Source organism: Erpetoichthys calabaricus, chromosome 3 (genome assembly GCF_900747795.2).
Source record: "Erpetoichthys calabaricus chromosome 3, fErpCal1.3, whole genome shotgun sequence".
NCBI classification, from domain to species: domain Eukaryota; kingdom Metazoa; phylum Chordata; class Cladistia; order Polypteriformes; family Polypteridae; genus Erpetoichthys; species Erpetoichthys calabaricus.
The window spans coordinates 128,822,709-128,837,592 of record NC_041396.2 but is presented as its reverse complement, the minus strand read 5'-3'; the positions used below and the strand labels follow the sequence as shown (position 1 = coordinate 128,837,592).

Below are 14,884 nucleotides of genomic sequence, written 5' to 3'. Positions count from 1 at the left end.
AAGTAACAAAATAAATTCTTGTGCTTTTCAGGATAGTTAACTTTGCTAGATAAATAGTTTTAACCTTTCAGGTTTAATTTTTGTCCATTTTAGTCTACTTTTTGTTTATTTAATTTAGGTGTGTTATTTTTCCCTTTTTTGAAAAGTAGTTTTGCAGAGAGTTAAATATAAATGCATCCAAAACCATCTAGTTCCCACCAATAAAGGAAGCTTTTATTTGCTTGCCTCATTTAGTAAAATATGTAGTCATTTTTAATTTTGTAAAGAACATTTCTGAACCACTATAGCAAAGTGTCTTACCTTATTTGTGTCCTAATTTATGCACTGATACAATACAATGCGAAATATGTGTGTTTGTGTGTGTGTATATATATATATATATATATATATATATATATATATATATATATATATATATATATATATATATATATAATATAATATTGTGGAACATGACAGACAGGCAGACATGTTCAAATCACCTCACACACATTTATTTTCAAAGTGCATATTTACAATCAAGTGCTCCTCAGTCTCCAGAATCCTGGCCAACACACAATGCCTTCTCTCTCTTCAGGCCGCCTCCTTGCCTCCTCCCAGACCTCGTCCTTCTTCCACCCGACTCCAGTCCTGAATGAAGGGAGGCGGCCCCTTTTATAATCACCCGGATGTGCTCCACTACCGGCACTCCCCAGTGTGGCGGAAGTGCCGGCTGTGTATTCGGAAGCACTCCGGGTGTCCCCGATCCTCTTCCCCCCTCAACACTTCCGGGTGTGGCGGAAGTGCTGAGGTCTAGGGCTCCCAAGGCATTCGGGCACCCCCTGGCGGTGACCACGGGCACCTACAGGGTTGAGCTTCCAAGCTCTGTACCTGTGGCCCCCAATAGAACCAGGACGGTCGCCCCCTCATGTTCTGGAGGAGGCACAAGCCCTCCTCCGGTCCTCCTGGGCATCCCGGTCGGGCATGAACCCCAGCCGGGTGCCACAGTGCCCCATCGCACCGGAGGACCGGAAGAGAGCTTACGCCTTCCCCAGACCATACCGGAAGAGAGCTTACGCCTTCCCCAGACCATGTGGGGGCGACTGCCCTGGCAGCTAAGGGGACCACGGGTACAGAGCTTGGAAGCTCATCCCTGTAGGGGCCCGTGGTCACTTTAGCCGCCAGGGCGGTCGCCCCCACATGGTCTGGGGAAGGCGTAAGCTCTCTTCCGGTCCTCCGGTGCGTCCCGGCCAGATTGCCCCCCCCCAGCCACCTGCGACTATATGTATGTATATGTACAGTACTGTGCAAAAGTTTTAGGCAGGTGTGAAAAAATGCTGTAAACAAAGAATGCTTTCAGAAATATAAATAATGATTGCATTTTGTTAATTGATAACAATAAACAAAGTGAGCAAACAAAAGAAAAATCTAAATCAAATCAATATTTGGTGTTACTACCTTTTGCCTTCAAATCAGCATCAATCCTTATAGGTACACTTGCACAAAGTCAGGGATTTTGTAGGATTATAGTCAGGTGGATGATCAACGAATTATACCAAACAGGTGCTAATGATCATCAATGTCACACGTAGGTTGAAACGCAGTCATTAACTGAAACAGAAACAGCTGTGTAGGAGGCTTAAAACTGGGTGAGGAACAGCCAAACTCTGCTACCAAGGTGAGGTTGTGGAAGACAGTTTCATGTCATGGCAAGATTGAGCATAGCAACAAGACACAAGGTAGTTATACTGCATCAGCAAGGTCTCTCCCAGACAAAGATTTCAAAGCAGACTGGGGTTTCAAGATGTGCTGTTCAAGCTCTTTTGAAGAAGCACAAAGAAAGGGGCAACGTTGAGGATCGTAGACGCAGTGGTCAGTCAAGGAAACTTAGTGCAGCAGATGGAAGACACATCAAGCTTATTACCCTTCGAAATCAGAAGATGTCCAGCAGTGCCCGTCAGCTCAGAACTGGCAGAAACCAGTGGGACCCTGGTAAACCCATCTACTGTCTGGAGAAGTCTGGCCAGAAGTGGTCTTCATGGAAGAGTTGTAGCCAAAAAGCCATACCTCCGACGTGGAAATGAGACCATGCGACTCAAGTATGCACGAAAACATAGGAACTGGGGTGCAGAAAAATGGTAGCAGGTGCTCTGGACTGATGAGTCAAAGTTTGAAATATTTGGCTGTAGCAGAAGGCAGTTTGTTCGTCGAAGGGCTGGAGAGCAGTACAATAATGAGTATCTGTAGGCAACAGTGAAGCATGGTGGAGGTTCCTTGAACGTTTGGGGCTGCATTTTTGCAAATGGAGTTGGAGATTTGGTCAGGGTTAATGGTGTTCTCAATGCTGAGAAATACATGCAGATACTTATCCATCATGCCAATACCATCCAGTACCATCAGGGAGGCGTATAATTGGCCCCAAATTTATTCTGCAGCGGGACAATGACCCCAAACATACAGCCAAAGTCATTAAGAACTATCTTCAGCGTAAAGAAGTGTGTCTGGGATTACATGAAGAGACAGAAGGATGTGAGGAAGCCTACATCCACAGAAGTTCTCTGTGGTTAGTTCTCTAAGATGTTTGGAACAACCTACCAGCAGAGTTCCTTCAAAAACTGTATGCAAGTGTACCTAGAAGAATTGATGCTGTTTTTAAGGCAAAGGGTGGTCACACCAAATATTGATTTGATTTAGATTTCTCTTTTGTTCATTCATTGCATTTTGTTGATTGATTGAAAATAAATGATTAGCACTTCCATTTTTGAAAGCATTCTTTGTTTACATCATTTTTTTCACACCTGCCTAAAACTTTTGCACAGTACTGTATGTATGTATATGTGTGTGTGTATATATATATATATATATATATATATATATATATATATATATATATATTCACGGCATTCGAAGTCTGTGTCACAATCTGATTGTATGGGTGGTTACCTACCAGGTAACGCTTGTGGTTGGCCAGCAACCTGCTAACATCCGCCACGGTGCCCTCAGTTTGTGAAGAGCAGATCATAGAATGGTTGAAATAGTTTACTGTCAAATAAATGCAAAGAGTACACGACACGTGTTTCGCCCTCATTCTGGGCTCATCAGGTGTTCACACTCCACTGCACTCCCTCTCGGGAATCGAACCTCGGACGTCAGCGCCTGCCTATATATATATATATATATATATATATATATATATATATATAATATATACACACACACACACACATAGTGGGGCAAAAAAGTATTTAGTCAGCCACCAATTGTGCAAGTTCTCCCACTTAAAAAGATGAGAGAGGCCTGTAATTTTCATCATAGGTATACTTCAACTATGAGAGACAAAATGAGAAAAAAAAATCCAGAAAAACACATTGTCTGATTTTTGAAGAATTTATTTGCAAATTATGGTGGAAAAAAAGAATTTGGTCAATAACAAAAGTTCATCTCAGTACTTTGTTATATACCCTTTGTTGGCAATGACAGAGGTCAAACGTTTTCTGTAAGTCTTCACAAGGTTTTCACACACTGTTGCTGGTATTTTGGCCCATTCCTCCATGCAGATCTCCTCTAGAGCAGTGATGTTTTGGGGCTGTCGCTGGGCAACACGGACTTTCAACTCCCTCCAAAGATTTTATATGGGGTTGAGATCTGGAGACTGGCTAGGCCACTCCAGGACCTTGAAATGCTTCTTATGAAGCCACTCGTCCTGGTCCCTTTGCAGAAAAACAGCCCCAAAGCATGATGTTTCCACCCCCATGCTTTACAGTAGGTATGGTGTTCTTTGGATGCAACTCAGCATTCTTTCTCCTCCAAACACGACGAGTAGAGTTTTTACCAAAAAGTTCTATTTTGGTTTCATCTGACCATATGACATTCTCCCAATCTTCTTCTGGATCATCCAAATGCTCTCTAGCAAACTTCAGACGGACCTGCACGTGTACTGGCTTAAGCAGGGGCACTGCAGGATTTGAGTCCCTGGTGGCGTAGTGTGTTACTGATGGTAGCCTTTGTTATTTTGGTCCTAGCTCTCTGCAGGTCATTCACTAGGTCCCCCCCGTGTGGTTCTGGGATTTTTGCTCACCGTTCTTGTGATCATTTTGACCCCACAGGGTGAGATCTTGCATGGAGTCCCAGATCGAGGGAGATTATCAGTGGTCTTGTATGTCTTCCATTTTCTAATAATTGCTCCCATAGTTGATTTCTTCACACCAAGCTGCTTACCTATTGCAGATTCAGTCTTCCCAGCCTGGTGCTGGTCTACAATTTTGTTTCTGGTGTCCTTTGACAGCTCTTTGGTCTTGGCCGTAGTGGAGTTTGGAGTGTGACTGTTTGAGGTTGTGGACAGGTGTTTTTTATATTGATAACGAGTTCAAACAGGTGCCATTAATACAGGTAACAAGTGGAGGACAGAGGAGCCTCTTATAGAAGAAGTTACAGGTCTGTGAGAGCCAGAAATCTTGCTTGTTTGTAGATGACCAAATACTTATTTTCCCCCATAATTTGCAAATAAATTCTTTAAAATCAGACAATGTGATTTTCTGGATTTTTTTTTTCTCATTTTGTCTCTCATAGTTGAGGTATACTTGTGATGAAAATTACAGGCCTCTCTCATCTTTTTAAGTGGGAGAACTTGCACAGTTGGTGGCTGACTAAATACTTTTTTGCCCCACTTTGTGTGTGTGTATGTGTATATATAATATACATATATAATATACATACTGTATACATAGTATGTATGTATGTGTGTGTGTGTGTGTATATATATATATATATATATATATATATAAAATATACAGTGCATCCGGAAAGTATTTAACAGCGCGTCAGTTCAACTGGGCAAACTAACTGAGGAAGCATGTACCAGAAATTAAGACCCATTGTCAGCAGAAATCCGCGAACCAGTGAAAAATCCATGATTTACAGTACTGTGCAAAAGTTTTAGGCAGGTGTGAATAAATGCTGTAAACAAAGAATGCTTTCAGAAATATACAGTGCATCCAGAAAGTATTCACAGCGCATCACTTTTTCCACATTTTATGTTACAGCCTTATTCCAAAATGGATTAAATTCATTTTTTTCCTCAGAATTCTACACACAACACCCCATAATGACAACATGAAAAAAGTTTACTTGAGGTTTTTGCAAATTTATTAAAAATAAAAACATTGAGAAAGCACATGTACATAAGTATTCACAGCCTTTGCCGTGAAGCTCGAAATTGAGCTTGGGTGCATCCTGTTTCCCCTGATCATCCTTGAGATGTTTCTGCAGCTTAATTGGAGTCCACCTGTGGTAAATTCAGTTGACTGGACATGATTTGGAAAGGCACACCTGTCTATATAAGGTCCCACAGTTGACAGTTCATGTCAGAGCACAAACCAAGCATGAAGTCAAAGGAATTGTCTGTAGACCTCCGAGACAGGATTGTCTCGAGTCACATATCTGGGGAAGGTTACAGAAAAATTTCTGCTGCTTTGAAGGTCCCAATGAGCACAGTGGCCTCCATCATCCGTAAGTGGAAGAAGTTTGAAACCACCAGGACTCTTCCTAGAGCTGGCCGGCCATCTAAACTGAGCGATCGGGGGAGAAGGGCTTTAGTCAGGGAGGTGACCAAGAACCCGATGGTCACTCTGTCAGAGCTCCAGAGGTCCTCTGTGGAGAGAGGAGAACCTTCCAGAAGGACAACCATCTTTGCAGCAATCCACCAATCAGGTCTGTATGGTAGAGTGGCCAGACGGAAGCCACTCCTTAGTAAAAGGTACATGGCAGCCCGCGTGGAGTTTGCCAAAAGGCACCTGAAGGACTCTCAGACCATGAGAAAGAAAATTCTCTGGTCTGATGAGACAAAGATTGAACTCTTTGGTGTGAATGCCAGGCGTCATGTTTGGAGGAAACCAGGCACCGTTCATCACCAGGCCAATACCATCCCTACAGTGAACCTGATGGAGCTTGAGAGGTGCTGCAAAGAGGAATGGGTGAAACTGGCCAAGGATAGGTGTGCCAAGCTTGTGGCATCATCTGTGTATATATATATATATATGTGTATATATATATATATATATGTGTATATATATATATATATATATATATATACAGTGGTGTGAAAAACTATTTGCCCCCTTCCTGATTTCTTATTCTTTTGCATGTTTGTCACACAAAATGTTTCTGATCATCAAACACATTTAACCATTAGTCAAATATAACACAAGTAAACACAAAATGCAGTTTTTAAATGATGGTTTTTATTATTTAGGGAGAAAAAAAAATCCAAACCTACATGGCCCTGTGTGAAAAAGTAATTGCCCCCTGAACCTAATAACTGGTTGGGCCACCCTTAGCAGCAATAACTGCAATCAAGCGTTTGCGATAACTTGCAGTGAGTCTTTTACAGCGCTCTGGAGGAATTTTGGCCCACTCATCTTTGCAAAATTGTTGTAATTCAGCTTTATTTGAGGGTTTTCTAGCATGAACCGCCTTTTTAAGGTCATGCCATAGCATCTCAATTGGATTCAGGTCAGGACTTTGACTAGGCCACTCCAAAGTCTTCATTTTGTTTTTCTTCAGCCATTCAGAGGTGGATTTGCTGGTGTGTTTTGGGTCATTGTCCTGTTGCAGCACCCAAGATCGCTTCAGCTTGAGTTGATGAACAGATGGCCGGACATTCTCCTTCAGGATTTTTTGGTAGACAGTAGAATTCATGGTTCCATCTATCACAGCAAGCCTTCCAGGTCCTGAACCAGCAAAACAACCCCAGACCATCACACTACCACCACCATATTTTACTGTTGGTATGATGTTCTTTTTCTGAAATGCTGTGTTCCTTTTACGCCAGATGTAACGGGACATTTGCCTTCCAAAAAATTCAACTTTTGACTCATCAGTCCACAAGGTATTTTCCCAAAAGTCTTGGCAATCATTGAAATGTTTCTTAGCAAAATTGAGACGAGCCCTAATGTTCTTTTTGCTTAACAGTGGTTTGCGTCTTGGAAATTTGCCATGCTGGCCGTTTTTGCCCAGTCTTTTTGTTATGGTGGAGTCGTGAACACTGACCTTAATTGAGGCAAGTGAGGCCTGCAGTTCTTTAGACGTTGTCCTGGGGTCTTTTGTGACCTCTCGGATGAGTCGTCTCTGCGCTCTTGGGGTAATTTTGGTCGGCCGGCCACTCCTGGGAAGGTTCACCACTGTTCCATGTTTTTGCCATTTGTGGATAATGGCTCTCACTGTGGTTCGCTGGAGTCCCAAAGCTTTAGAAATGGCTTTATAACCTTTACCAGACTGATAGATCTCAATTACTTCTGTTCTCATTTGTTCCTGAATTTCTTTGGATCTTGGCATGATGTCTATCTTTTGAGGTGCTTTTGGTCTACTTCTCTCTGTCAGGCAGCTCCTATTTAAGTGATTTCTTGATTGAAACAGGTGTGGCAGTAATCAGGCCTGGGGGTGGCTACGGAAATTGAACTCAGGTGTGATACACCACAGTTAGGTTATTTTTTAACTAGGGGGCAATTACTTTTTCACACAGGGCCATGTAGGTTTGGATTTTTTTTCTCCCTAAATAATAAACACCATCACTTAAAAACTGCATTTTATGTTTACTTGTGTTATATTTGACTAATGGTTAAATATGTTTGATGATCAGAAACATTTTGTGTGACAAACATGCAAAAGAATAAGAAATCAGGAAGGGGGCAAATAGTTTTTCACACCACTGTATGTATATATATATATATATATATGTATGTATGATGCAACAGGGTAAATTGCTAGCACTGATGTGCTCAGAACGGAGTGCAAAACAGAACTGATCATCTATTTGTTAAATGCCGGTTTTAAAGGCCAAAACAGGATATGATGTCAACAGGTGCCGAATCTGGAAGGATCTTCCTGCAAAGGCTCGGACCTGGAAGTGATGTCATTAAAAGGGATGGACCTGGAAGGGTCCTCCTCCATGGTTTTCGGGACTGGAAGTGATGTCATCTGAAGGGTCAGAACCGAAAGTGACATCAACATGGCCAGGCGAAATTTCCCATGAATGGTCTGCAGGAAAGCAAGAAAACAGGTCAGTGCACTCCACCACCCCCTGGTCTGGCATGGAATTACTCTCATTTAGACCCTTTAGCTGCCACCCATCTGCACGTGTGTGACAAGGCGCCATCTCATCCCAGACCCATCGGATCATGTGTTGTTTACCAAGAGGTCGTGAACTCGAGAAAGAGCAACGGCGTTGGTGTGAAGAGAGTCTTGGCGATGGACGAGCGAAAACCTCTTAGACTGTAGGTCAAGAAACTACTTGGTGACCTATGGGTTTGACTCCTTGTGTAAGGCCATCCACTGTAACGGTGTTTAATCTGTGACAAGGGTGAACTCCTGACCCAAGAATCATAAAGGTTTCCCCCTCCACCGCTGCATATACCTGGTCTCCCGTTCCAACAGTTTCCGTCTCAGGAACATAACAGTGTGTTCAACACCATCGACGTTGTGGCTCAGCATGCCGCCCAAGCCTGTGTCCGAAGCGTCTGTCTGGAGAATAAAAGGCAGAGAGTTAGGTGCCCTTAAAACGATTGTTGACATAAGGGCCTGTTTTAGGTCACTAAATACAGCCGTTGATTTATCAGATTATACCACATGGTTTGGGGCCCTCTTCTTTGTTAAGCGTGCCACTCTCTCCGAGAATTGGGGGCACAATTCGGGCGTGGTACCCCACTAATACGAGAGAGACTTAAGACTTGCTTCTTGATTTGCGGACAGGGATTTTTCAAAATGGCATCTATTTTGGAACATTGTGGCTTCACAGTACCTCGACCCACCAGGTATCCCAAGTACAGTGGAACCTCTAGATACGAGTTTAATTCGTTCCAGCACTGAGCTTGTATAGCGAATTTCTCGTATCTAGAACAAACTTCCCCATTGAAAATAATGGAAATCCAGTTAATCCGTTCTGCACCCCAAATATATTAACATAAAAAATCAATTTTCCTAACAAATAACACTGATAAATTATATATACTGTAGTCTACCTTTAATAAATAACACTGGTAAAAAATATAACTGATTATTAAAAGAATCAAAACAGGTGTCCAAAGTGCAGTAGAGCATTCAATAAATCTTTAAATAAATAATCCTTAAAACAGTTGTGAAGTGGAGGTTTAAAATACACAAGAATAACAATCCTTTAACACGAGGTTAAAACGTCAAAAGGATGCCGTCTTTAAAAAACAGATGACAATCCCCGGTGCTTCTTCTCTGTTAGCGTCTCACCTGCGGGCTCTGCAACAGGCGAGACACTCTTAATGCAGCTGACCTTCTCTACACCGTCCTGCTTCAGCTGTTTGGCTCGCCTGTTCAGCTCACTGTTCAGCTACACGCGAGCCTGCACTCACTCACTTGAACCCGAAACGCTCTCTCTCTCTCTCTCTCTCTCTCTCTCTCTCTCTCTCTCTCTCTCTCTCTCTCTCTTTCTCCCCCTTAACCGGCTCGCGCTTCTCTATATATGCGGGGAGGACATGGCAGCTGCAGCCCATCAGCCACAGGAACAATCATGGATGTGGGCAGTTTCCCACCTGTGCACTTAAGTGAGAAACGCAGACACCGCAGATCGCGGCTCGCAACTGCTACCACGCCCCCTTGCTAAGCCGCAAGCTATACCCACAGCCTGGCTCGTTACGCGAGCCAATGCTCGTATTTAGATCTGAATTTTTCGCTCATACTTTCCTCGTATTTTGAATTTCTCGTATACAGAGGTGATCGTATCTCGAGGTTCCACTGTACTTGGCTTTGTTTAATCCAAAGAAGCATTTCTTTTGGTTAATCTGAAGCCCGGCCTCACCCAGTGTCTGCAATACCGCTCAGAACTGCTGTAAGTATTCCATGTGCTGGAATAGATGACAACATCATCCAGGTAGGCAGCACTATATGAGTTATGAGGTCGTAGTACTTTATCCACCAGATGTTGGAAAGTAGCCAGGGCCCCTTGTAGCCCAAACGGGAGGACACAATACTGCCAGTGTCCGCTAGGGGTACTAAATGCTTTCTTAACCTTTACAGATTCTGTTAAAAGAAACTGCCGATACCCTTTTGTTATGTCAAGTGTGGTCAAGTATTTAGCCTTTCCTAGACTCTCGAGGAGGTCATCTGATCGTGACATCAGATAGGCATCAAATTGAGAGAATTGATTAAGTTGACGGAAGTCATTGTAGAACCTCCATCTTCCATCAGGTTTACTGACATAGTCTATAGGGCTGGACCTCTATCACTCCTAGTAACAATAATGCACTTTATCTCAAGCTCGACTTCAGCTCTTTTTGCCTCGGGGAGATGATTGGGTCACTATCGAACTATAGTATAACTCTGGGTTCTGTCACAATGTCATGTACAGTTAGAGAGGTCCTTCTGGGTTTTTCACTCACTACCTCCAGGACGAAAAGGATGACTGATTTCAGCTCCCGCTGTTGTCTGGGGCTTAAATCCACGCCGAAGTTAAGGTTTTCCTTGTAAGCAAAGAGTAAGCGGGGCTGGCCGGACGAGAGATCAGGATCCCCGTCCTTCCACGGTTTCAGCAGGTTTACATGATAGACCCACTCACTCGGTCGATGATTGGACTGTTTCACCAAATAATCAACGAGTCCTTTCCTGTCCTTAACTTCATATGGAACTTGCCAGTGGGCAAGTAATTTAGAATGGGTGTTAGGGACTAAGACCATGACTCGATCCCCCAGAAACACGTGCCTTGGTCATAATATCGGACCTGTGCTGCTTGCGCGTCTTCCTTGTGATGTTTTAGTATGGGACTAATTTTTCCAAATGTATCGCGTAACCGCAATATATTGTAATATTTTGTGGAGCGAAGAGCCTCTTCTTCCCACCCTTCTTTTAAAATATCTTCTATGCCCCAGGGTTGTCGTCTGTATAATTATTCAAAAGGTGAGAACTCTGTAGAGGTTTTTGGTACTTCCCGATATGCAAAAAGAACGAGGGGGAGGAGCTGGTCCCAGTTCCTTCCATCCTTGCAGACCACCTTGCGAAGCATCTGTTTGAGAGTCTGATTAAACCTCTGAGTCTGTCGGTTTGAGGATGATACACCACGGATTTTAGATGCTTAATTTTAAGTAATTTGTCCGTTTCCCTGAACATCTCCGAGGTGAAGGGCATCCCTTGGTCCATCAGAACTTCCTTAGGGATTCCCACTGGTGCAAAGACCCCTACCAATTCCCGTGCAATGGCTTTAGAAGTAGCTGAGCACAAGGGAACAGCTTTCAGATACCGGGTAGCGTAATCTTTGAGGACCAGAATATATTTGTGTCCTCTGAGAAAATCTGGGTCGACTTGGTAGGACCCCTAGAGCTCTCAGCCAAACGGGACATCAGTCAGGGGAATGGGAACGAGAGGAGTACGGTCCGTGCTAGGAATTTGTCGCAACTGACATTTTAGGCAAGATGTGCAAAAGCGACAAATCTCCTCATTAATTCCTAGCCAATAAAATCGGAACTTAATTCTCTCCAAAGTTTTTTCAGTGCTTATATGGCCTCCTATGAGATGGGCATGTGCTAATTCACAGACCTGCGGCCGGAATGTACGGGGAAGTAGCAGCAGCTTCCGCATCTCCCCCTCAAGCTCCTCTACCCAATATAACAGATCATTCTCTAAAACAAAGTGAGGACCCTGTGGCATGGGCTGATCTTAAAACAGCATCAGTAGATCAGAAGAAAAACAACCAAAGAGCATTGGCAGAAAGACACCCGGTGTTCGCTCACCCTGAAGTCCCTCTGATTTGATTTCATTTTTTGAAATTGTTTTAATTGAGGTTTGTGCTTTTCAGTGTTTTTAAATGTCTGCTGTTTGTGCTGTTTATTTTATGCTTTTCTATCTATTAATGATGGCAGTAATGCACAAACCCACAGTAAATTAGTCATAGTATATTTTGTGTAGCTCACTTCTTATGGCACACCATCACTTGGAACTTTATAAAGTAAACAACAGTCCAAAACAACGTGTGACATCATTCTGTACCTGAATATATGTATTGTACTTATGCCATTTCACAAGTAAAGAATATATTATTAAATTTAGTCTGGGACATGATTTCAGCAGCACTTTGAGATTGTTACCTGTTGATGCTGCTTGATATAGGGAAAAATTGAAATAAAACAATAAATCTGGGACTAATGTGATAACGGTAATTTATGCGATAAATCAGTGATGAAGGTTGTGCAATATCAGTATCATTCTGCCCATACATGTGATAAATTGAGATTGTTAGCGGTTTATTTATTAATGGACAATCAAAAATTGTAGTTAATTAATAATGCAAAAAAGTAAACCTGTCTTGTGCAGAAAGCAGTGCTGCATGATATTTAAAAATAATTCTGTATAAAGTTGTTTCCTGCAGTAGTGAAAAACGACACAAATGTTTGGGTAACATGTCACTCATTATTAAATTAATAAAAATAAAGCCACCTCGATTGTCTACCTTAACATATAGTTTTCCTGGATTTATCTTACCCTTGATAGTGTTATGTAGATGTTTAGGTATTCTCTTTACAGCTTATGTTTCTGGGATCATTCACTTTTTGTTTTTTGTGGAATAAAGAAGTGCCTGTAGCACGCCGTCAGTAATCCCCCAAGATATTTGTAACTTGTCCATTGGAGATAAAAAAAAAAGTGTGTGTTTTTGTGTGTGAATAAAATATTATAAAGCTACTTGTTTTTCTTAAGCAGGAGCCTGTACTGAGGACAAAGGTCCAAGTCTTTAGTGACCTGGTGCTTCGTTTTCCTATAGTGTTGAGACATGGACATTATCCAGTGACCTGAAACAAAGACTGGACTCCTTCAGTACTTTGTCTCTTCGGAGCATCCTTGGATACCACTGGTTTGACTTTGTGTCTAAAGAGGGGTTGCTCATGGAGTCCTAAATGAGGCACATTACCTGCTTTGTGAGGGAGCATCAGTTATGGCACTATGGCCATGTGGCGCGATTCCCTGAGGGTGATCCAGCTCTCAGGGTCCTCATTGTTTAGGACCCGAGCAGCTGGACCAGACCAAGGAGTCGCCCACATAATACCTGGCTGTGGCTGATGGAGGGTCATTTCTGGATCATGGGACTGGACGGCGTGTCCACCTGGGTTGTTGCCAACTGGGATCCTGAGCTGTTTCGTCATGTGATGGGTGCTGTAACGTGTTGTACAAGTGCATTCTCCCCAACATGACCTGAGGAGACTGTGGTGAATTTCACATATTCTCATATCTAATTTGCTATAGTGGATAGAAATGTAATTTCACAATCTAATTTATGTACTGTATCAGTGAACCCCCTACTTTGCACAATTTTTTCTAAAATTCATCCAGAGCTCCTTCAAAACATTTCCTGCTTTAGTACATCTTTAATGCATGTAGTAGCTATTGTACAATTTATCTTTACAAAGCATTTGTGAGATTTCATCAAGATTTATAATGTGAATATGCAGTGGCTTAAAATATCCTTTCAAAGTTTAGCGCTTTTTTTTTTAATATGATTCTTTGGGTTCAAGCAAAAGACACACTTTCACATTAACTGAATAATACCACATTGTCCATTTGAGGAGGAAAATGAATCTCATGATACATACATTTCTTACGTTTTCTCCAATTCTCCATTTGATTTCCTGTGGTTTTTTTTTCCCTTCATTATTTTTTGAGCCTCATTTATCTCAGGGTTAAGATTTGCCCATCTTACTAGTAGTCTTTTTTGAAAACCAAACTTCTGATAAAATATCACCCTATACATGAGCAATGTTAAGTAATGTTCTTTTTTTTTTTTTTTTTTTTTTTTTTTTAAAGTATGATGCATGAAATGTTTTTGAAGGCATGAATATTTAATTTTCCCGCTTGTCCTGTCTTGTTTTTTCAAGGTGATAATGCTTGATTTGCAATTAATGTATTTGAAAATATTTTGTAATGACTACCTGAAATGAAATTAATTTATTTATTGAAAGAGTGGAATGGGTTGTCAAATGGAAAACTGCTTTACATTTAAACACAGTTATTTAGTAGACACTTCACAACTGTGCATTTTCAAGTATGTCTTTGTAGAACAAATCTGCATTATATGTCTGGAGTTCAACTTGCTTGGTCCTTTTTTTTACCTTTTTAAATTCTCTTTTATACCTCAGAATTTTCATTGCCCACTTCTCTGTTTGCTGTATTATAATTGTTATTCCTTCCATTCTTTCCCCATTTCTTCTGATATAAAAAGTATTGAGAGTAGACCTGAGCCTTGATATTTTTTAACTAATTTTGTATCCATGGTCTGATTTAATATTAAACTGCATTTCATTTTCTGTTTCCAAGCTGCCAAATAACTGTAAAAAGGTACATCTCTTACCTACTGCTCCTGCTTTACCCATGTCTTTTTTTTTTTTCCTCCTAGGGAGTAGCCGGACTGGACTGTGCATTTATGGGGGTGGGGGTTTTATGCAAATGCTAACGCAGTTTTGCCCATCATAATTACTTTAGACCAAATTACTAATTCCTAAAAGATTTAAAGCTGTGCTACAAGGCAGTGATCTCTAATAATTGAAACACCAGTGTGATGTAAAAATGTTAAGTGCAAGCTAATTTTTTGTCATCAGCTTTAGCTGGATTTAAGGATACAAGTTTAACTCAACATATAGCAGTTCAGAATCTCACAAAAAATAAAAAATTTGCAGTTTTAGTTAAATAATTGGATTAAAGAGACTACAATAAAAATTGACAGCCAATATGTTCTTCCAGGGCAATATGGAAAATGTTTGAGTAGTTGATTTTTTTAACAATGCTAAAACAAAATGAAGCCTTTTTTGCCCAAATGGAGGACAGATCAGTTGGAATCATACAAAAAGTATTAGCAGATGGCTTTCTTTATAATTCTAAAATCTCTCATTCTTGCTTTTTGTCC

The 14,884-nt window shown here is 41.4% G+C and overlaps 1 protein-coding gene across 2 annotated transcripts in view; it reads left to right on the top strand.

Moving 5' to 3' along the window:
* eprs1 (glutamyl-prolyl-tRNA synthetase 1) overlaps positions 1-14,884 on the top strand; it is a 208,488-nt gene that overhangs the window by 76,190 nt on the left and 117,414 nt on the right. Inside the window, exon 13 of one of the 2 annotated variants that reach the window (XM_051925007.1) lies at positions 14,299-14,319. The exons of the other annotated variant lie outside the window; for it this stretch is intronic. Coding sequence (XP_051780967.1) covers positions 14,299-14,319 — 21 coding nt within the window. The remainder of the gene's footprint in view (positions 1-14,298; positions 14,320-14,884) is intronic. 2 annotated transcript variants of the gene reach the window in all.